The sequence below is a fragment of the Colobus angolensis genome, unplaced genomic scaffold (assembly GCF_000951035.1).
Source record: "Colobus angolensis palliatus isolate OR3802 unplaced genomic scaffold, Cang.pa_1.0 Scaffold64, whole genome shotgun sequence".
Taxonomy (NCBI): domain Eukaryota; kingdom Metazoa; phylum Chordata; class Mammalia; order Primates; family Cercopithecidae; genus Colobus; species Colobus angolensis.
The window spans coordinates 659,066-663,514 of record NW_012120043.1 but is presented as its reverse complement, the minus strand read 5'-3'; the positions used below and the strand labels follow the sequence as shown (position 1 = coordinate 663,514).

The 4,449-nt window shown below is 60.3% G+C and overlaps 1 protein-coding gene across 1 annotated transcript in view; it reads left to right on the top strand.

The window, feature by feature from the left end:
• MED16 (mediator complex subunit 16) overlaps positions 1-4,449 on the top strand; it is a 21,897-nt gene that overhangs the window by 13,552 nt on the left and 3,896 nt on the right. Inside the window, exons 10-12 of the mRNA XM_011963990.1 lie at positions 1,209-1,419; positions 3,047-3,180; positions 4,121-4,313. Of these exons, the coding sequence (XP_011819380.1) occupies positions 1,209-1,419; positions 3,047-3,180; positions 4,121-4,313 (538 nt within the window). The remainder of the gene's footprint in view (positions 1-1,208; positions 1,420-3,046; positions 3,181-4,120; positions 4,314-4,449) is intronic.

The window sequence follows — 4,449 nt, the reverse complement described above, 5'->3', positions numbered from 1 at the left end:
GTCCAGTAAAGCTGCACCTCAGAGGAGCACTTTGTTCCCCTCCTTACCTGGGACGTTTCCTCTGTAACACGTTCAGCCCCACAGGTAAGGCCTGATACTCCCTGGATGGCTCCCTTCTCCAGTGTTCCCAGTCTGGGGATGTCTTTCTAAGTCGTCCTCTCAGAATATGGCGGGCTCCAGGGTGCACACCAGGCAGGCCCGTGGTGTGAGGCCTCAACTAGCACAGTCAGAAGATGAACACACGGAGGCCCGCCCATTAGAAGGAGAGCAGAGAGCGGACACGGAGGTCTGGCCGTTAGAAGGAGAGGGCGGACACGGGGGCCCACCCGTTGGAAGGAGAGGAGGGGACACGGAGGCCCGCCCGTCAGAAGGGTCTCTTGCAGTGATGTGGTCACGCACCTGCAATCTCAGAGTGTCTGCGAAAGACCTCAGCTCTAACGAGCTCGTCCGGCACTTGCACATGGGACCAGCCCTCTAAACCTCAGTCGTATTCCTCTGTGCCACCAAGAACCAATACGAAGATAAAATGGGAAAAAATCCCACTCACAGCACAGCCTGCCGAGAGACGTGGGAGACCCAGGCGGGGGCTGCGACGCTAAACCCCGGCACGGCTGGGATCCGTAGCCGGTGACGGCGCTTGTGATGGCGAGGCCCCACTCTCTCCCTCCTTGGGCCCTCACTGCGTGCCAAGCGTTTCAGTTTTGTTTTTTAGTTCTTTCTGTTTTTTGTAGAGATGCGGTCTCCTATGTTACACAGGCTCTGCAACTCCCAGCCTCCAGGAATCCTCCAACCTCAGCCTCCCAAAATGCTTCAGCTCATTAATTCTTTCCCGCTAGACCAGGGTCTCCCTGCAGGCACCGAGGACATCAGGGGCTGGAGCAGCCTCTGGGGTGGGGGCGTCCTGTTCAGCAGTCTCCCCGGCCTCCACTTGTCAGGGGCACCCTCAGTGGTGACAACTAGAAATGTCTGCAGACATCACCAGGACCCCCCGCCGGGGCAGAGCCGCTCCCAGCTGAGACCCGGCACCTGGTCCTGTGTGGCCGGTCCCTGCGCCTGTTTTGCTACGAGGTTTCTGAGGTGCAGAGGTGAAGCACCTTGCCCAGCTCACCGAACACCTGGGCTCAGGGTCGGACTGCTCTCCCCCCCCCGGAGCCTTGGCGGGCGCCTCTACCCCGGCCCTTTGGGGTGACCCAGCTTCCTGCCCCCAGGTTCTCTCCACCCGGATCCTGGCCATGAAGGCCTCGCTCTGCAAGCTGTCGCCCTGCACGGTGACCCGTGTGTGCGACTACCACACCAAGCTCTTCCTCATCGCCATCAGCTCCACCCTGAAGTCGCTGCTGCGCCCCCACTTCCTCAACACGCCCGACAAGAGCCCCGGCGACCGGCTGACCGAGATCTGCGCCAAGATCACTGACGTCGGTGGGTCCTGTCCCGCGCCCAGGGCCTCGAGGCTCCTTTTTTGTTTTTATTATTTGTTGTTTTTACTCTTTTGAGATAGGGTCTTACTCTGTCACCGAGACTGGAGTACAGTGGCACAATCTCAGCTCATTGCAGCCTCAGCCTCAGCCTCCCTGGTTCAAGTGATTCTCCTGCCTCAGCCTCCCAAGTAGCTGGGATTACAGGCCTGCACCACCACGCCTGGCTGATTTTTGTATTTTTAGTAGAGATGGGGTTTCACCATGTTGGCCAGGCTGGTCTCAAACTCCTGACCTCAAATGACCCGCCTGCCTCAGCCTCCTGAAGTCCTGGGATACAGCCTGAAGGCTGGGACTACACCACGCCCAGCCTTTTAGAGACAGGGTCTCCTTGTGTCATCCAGGTTGCAGCACGGTGGCACAGTTACAGCTCAGTGCAGCGTCTGCCTTCCAGGCTCAAGCAATCTTCTCGCCTCAGCCTCTGGAGTAGCTGGGATTACAAGCGTGCGCCACACACGCAGTTTTTAATTTTTTGTAGAGACAAGGTCTCACTGTGATGCCCAGACTGGTCTTGACCTCCTGAGCTCAAGCGATCCTTCCACCTCTCTACCCCTGGGGGCTGAGATGCTACTCCCAGGCCGAGACCCGGCACCGGGGTCCTGTGTGGCAGGTCTGCTCCTTCTTCCATTTTGCTATAAGGGGACTGAGGCAGAGAGGCTAAGCAGCTCACCCCGCACGTGGTGTCCCACTCGCCTCGGCCTCCTGAAGCGCTGGGATTATAGGCATGAGCCGCTGTGCTTGGCAGGCTGTTTCTTTTAAAAATTAGGGTTGCTGGGCGCAGTGGCTCACGACTGTAATCCCAGCACTTTGGGAGGCCGAGGTGGGCGGATCGTGAGGTCAGGAGATCGAGACCATCCTGGCTAACACAGTGAAACCCCGTCTCTAGTAAAAATACAAAAATCAGCCGGGCATGTTGGCAGGTGCCTGTAGTCCCAGCTACTCGGGACGCTGAGGCAGGAGAATTGCTTGAACCCAGGAGGCAGAGCTTGCAGTGAGCTGAGATCGCGCCATTGTACTCCAGCCTGGGCGACAGTGTGAGACTCAGTCTCAAAAAATTAAAAAATGAGGGTTATTGTTTATGTCTGGAGTACCCAGCTCACTGTGGGCCCGTGGCGCTCCTGGTAGCTGGGAGCTGTGTGCACAGTCATTATTTCTGTGGGACCACCCTAGTCACCATCCAACAGGCATCTGTTGGGTGTGTAACCGGCGCCAGGTGCCGCGCCTGTGTGGCTGCAGCTGCAGTGTGGACACACAGCTGTGTTCTGAGAGTTCACCTCGGAGCAGGGGGCAGATGTGCACCAGCGGGCCAGGCCTGAGCAGTGGTGGCCCTGGCATAGGGACCTGCTGGCGCCAAGGCCTGCAGGCCGAGAGAAGCAGCCCCCAGGTGGGCAGGCAGTGGGCTCCCGGTTCCTCCCTGGCAATGCCATCTCCCCCTTCTCATTCCCGCTCTGGGTCCCCTTGTGTCCTGGCACTGGGTGGGCACTGGTGCAGGTCAAAGGACTGAGGGGTACAGTTAGGTCACCCTCTGTGTACAAGAAGCCCGAGCTGACCCAACCCATGTCTCCTTGCAGACATTGACAAGGTCATGATCAACCTCAAGACGGAGGAATTTGTCCTGGACATGAACACGCTGCAGGCGCTGCAGCAGCTCCTGCAGTGGGTGGGCGACTTCGTGCTCTACCTCCTGGCCAGCCTACCCAACCAGGTGCGCTGCGCTCGCCACTGAGGCCCCGCCCCTCATCAGGGCCCTGCCTCCTTGGCCCTGCCCGTCCCCCGGCCCCGCCTCCCAGGCTCTGCCCCACAAGACCACTTCAGCCCCACCCCTACTTGGAGTGCCACCTCCTGACATTGTCTGTTCTCAAAGCTCCCCTTCCTAGCCCGCCCGTCCTGAAGCGCTGCCCCACCTCAGAGCCCTCACCTCCACGAAGCTTCTGCAAAAAACCCTTGCTTGGCCACACTTTTTCTGCCCATTCTCGAAGCCCCGTCTCCCAGACCCTGCCCCTTCTCAGTCCCACCCTTTACCCTTCCCAGCTCCCTGTGCAGGGGGCAGTTGCGGGGGTTGGCGGCTTTGAAATCATCATGTCTCCATCCACACCCCCACCTTCCAGTATGCGGCCTGTGTGCCCCTGACCGGGGCTCCAGCCTCCTCCCGCCCACACACTCTGTCCTGCCCCAGCTGTGACTTCTTTCCCCAAGCTTTATTCTGCCCTGGGGCCCCTGTCTCTCCACCCGCACCCATCAGGGACGATTTGAAGTCTGTCTCTGCTCTTTGTGGGACTTGAGGCTGCCAGGTCCTCTCGGCTCCCAGTACAGCCACCAGGGGCACTCAGCTGTGGGAGGGGGCGGCTGCTCCTCCACCTGCAGGTGGGGACGTTGGCCTCAGCCAGAGCCGCTTCTTAGTCCTGTGGAGGCTCAGCGATGGGACAGCTCTCCAGATGGGGCTGTCCTGGGCCCTGCAGGGCGCTGAGCAGTGTCCCCAGCATCCACCCACTCCGTGCCAGGAGCACCCCAGTTCTGACCACCACAAACGTCCCAGATCCTGTCCATTGCCCCCAGGTCGGGGTTCCACCGAACCCGAGAGACTTCATCCCATCACCATCTGCCCTCCGCCGCCACCCAGCCACTCCGATGCCTCTTTCCGGCAGGGCTCCCTGCTGAGGCCGGGCCACAGCTTCCTGCGGGATGGCACCTCTCTGGGCATGCTTCGGGAACTGATGGTGGTCATCCGCATCTGGGGCCTGCTGAAGCCCAGCTGCCTGCCCGTGTACACGGCCACCTCGGACACCCAGGACAGCATGTCCCTGCTCTTCCGCTTGCTCACCAAGCTCTGGATCTGCTGTGAGGCCCCCTGCCCTCTGCTCCTCTCCCTACCAAAACACACCGTGTCTGAGCCCCCTACCAGGACGTAAGCCCCTGCAGGTGGCAGTGGCTCTGCCTTGATCTCTGCCATTTCCCCGGTTCCCAGCACAGGTCC